This window comes from Erigeron canadensis, chromosome 9, assembly GCF_010389155.1.
Source record: "Erigeron canadensis isolate Cc75 chromosome 9, C_canadensis_v1, whole genome shotgun sequence".
In the NCBI taxonomy this organism is placed as follows: domain Eukaryota; kingdom Viridiplantae; phylum Streptophyta; class Magnoliopsida; order Asterales; family Asteraceae; genus Erigeron; species Erigeron canadensis.
In genome coordinates this window covers 31,129,355-31,131,928 of record NC_057769.1, presented here as the reverse complement: position 1 = coordinate 31,131,928, position 2,574 = coordinate 31,129,355, and the positions used below count along the sequence as shown (strand labels likewise).

The following is a 2,574-nucleotide window of genomic DNA, read 5'->3' as shown; positions in this document are numbered from 1 at the left end:
TGGTACCGTGCAGTGGCCTCAATCTAGCTCGATAAAGTATTCAATATGAAGAAGGAAATTGCCCTCAAATTTTGATTTGATGATCCATAGTTCGATATATATTAATAGTCATTTTAGATAATGAAAGCATTCAATTCCATCCAATTTTTTTTGTCGGATCCAATAGTCATTTTTTTCTTTTGTTAGTTTGTACATAATTATATGAATGTTTCTATGCACAAGAATGTATACTGCTAGCTAGGGTGATTTCGATTGACCCCAATTGTACGTAACTTGGACGTGTAAGTTTCGCCACTGATTATATATTAGTGTTTTACATCTCAGGTTTCTTTAAAAATTCAATTGCGAGAATCAACATTCTTGGTTCTAGACACATTTGACCAAGATTCATATTGTTAGTCGCTTAACAAAAAACTAATACGATTTATTGACTATAAAGTTACATATATTGAATGTTTCTTGAAAAGAAATAGTAGCTAGCTACATGATTCCAAAACTCAATTGAAGCGACAATAAACATTAATTAACAAAATCAAATATAGATTGTCAATAATTCAATCACTCACATCAAAGGAAAAACAAAAGGTGAATTCAATAATATATAGAGGCTTGGACGCTTAATTACTAGGACCCTTAAACTATGAATTTGCAAAACATCTCAATCCTCCATATATTTGTCTTATAATTGTCTTATAATTAAGTGCAAAATTTCAGCACTCTGGTGTTTGAGTGTGGTCTCTCTTTGGATCCCTACAATAGTCATAAACCTTGAAGTTCTTTTGAACCCACAACATCGCGGCCACTTGTTGACGGCTTAGCCCACCAGTCCTAGCCGGAGAGCCAGATGGGGGTCGGCACGATAATGGAGAAAATGCGGTGCAACCTCCTACCTTGAAGTTGTTGTATCTAGCGTAAAACGGTTCGTATTTATAATCAGCTTTGTATCTTCCGTTTTCGGTAGCCCATGAAGATGCATCCCAAATAGACCCATATAGATACATTGGCCTTAAAGGAAATGTAGCATCACTTTTCCTTGGATACCTTCTAATTGGCACATCATCAACAAAAAATCTGCATATTTTTTTCCACATAATTACATTAACTTCATAAATAGTTATTGCATTAATTATACAATAATATTCCTAATACTATACTATATATACATAATATTGCATATATATATATACAACATAAAACATAATTACGTTATGGTGCTATACGTGAACACATTTATACCAAATAATTTAATATATTGTTTTTATTATATAGATTATCTTTAGTAGGACCCTATAATAATATAAAATAAGGAATGCGTATACATATGGAATTAAATTATGTAAATATGTAGGAAATTAAATAACTAGCTTACATGATCTCAATGGGACTCCATAAGATAGCATAGTTGTGAAAATCCTTGGTGGGATCAAACCACAAGTGAATTCTTTCTTCCCTTCCGATGATATTTCCATCGCCACTCCCTCTAATGTATACATTTGTTTGCAATGTGTAAGGCTTTCCAAACGTTGTACCAAGAAACTCGATATCCACTTCATCGTGGTATCCTGGATGATCTTCTTGGTTTGAAAGCTGTATATCGAAAATCCAAAGCACAAATTAAGTTAGAACAACAATTAAATTAGCCCTAATTAAAGTTCATGCATGCCAATTAGTAATTAATTTCTTGTGTCACAAGTTAATATAAGTTCATACGTAAAATGATGTAATAACACCGGCAGTGTAACCAGGGTGAAGCTTAATCGACGTCCCAAAATATCCAGATCGATATGGTTTGAGCGACTTGAATCCACTTCCTGAATACCTGTCAAGCCACAAGACCAACGTGTTCTGGTCGAACCGCTGGTGTTGTGGCCCCCATAAGTTTCTATAAGCTTGGTTAAAGTTTATGGTGGCAACTTTAGAGCTAGGGTAGTAACCCGGCGAAGGTTGAGCATTGCATGAGAAAGAAGCTATGAGCATGAAGAGGGTAAGAAAAGGGAAGTAGATAGCCATCACATGTGAAAATCTTTGTCGAAAAATTTATGTTTTTCTCTTGCGAAAAGGGAAAATCAAGGCAAGATATGTGAAAATTGGGCACATATGATACTATTTATAGTCTACGAATTAGGGCCCATATCAAATGGGGTCAAATGTATATTTAACTTGGGCCCTTGTATATACTTAAAAAAATAGAAAATCTGTATTTTCGGATAATGTGCAAAGCATATTTTTAAATAGAGTAACATATATTTTTTCTTTTTAACTTGAGAATATATTGTTACGATTTTAGATATCATGACAATATAGTTTCCTAATTACCGTTGAGTTTTACCTTAATGGATATGTAACTTTCATCTTATCTTAAATGGGAAAAATAAAAAGTAAAACATATTCCAAATTTAAAGAAAAAAAAAGATATGAAGAATAAACGTATGATAACATATACCATACCGCATAATTTATTTTTAACATTACCCCCTACCACATAATAGTATCATACAATTACCTATTTGAAAAGTCGTATCTGCTAATAAATGATGTTCATCAACTAAGTCATAAATGTTAAGTTTTTATGCA

General features: G+C 32.8%; 1 protein-coding gene across 1 annotated transcript; it reads right to left on the bottom strand.

Annotated features, from left to right (window-relative positions):
• Nucleotides 1-686: 686 nt before the first annotated feature.
• LOC122582894 (probable xyloglucan endotransglucosylase/hydrolase protein 32) lies at nucleotides 687-2,059 on the bottom strand. Its single transcript, XM_043755323.1, has 3 exons — nucleotides 1,711-2,059; nucleotides 1,370-1,587; nucleotides 687-1,071 (listed from the first exon to the last, which is right to left on the bottom strand). The coding sequence occupies exons 1-3, from the start codon at nucleotides 2,008-2,010 to the stop codon at nucleotides 711-713; spliced, it is 879 nt and encodes a 292-aa protein (XP_043611258.1). The 5' UTR covers nucleotides 2,011-2,059; the 3' UTR covers nucleotides 687-710.
• Between the last annotated feature and the right edge of the window lie 515 nt (nucleotides 2,060-2,574).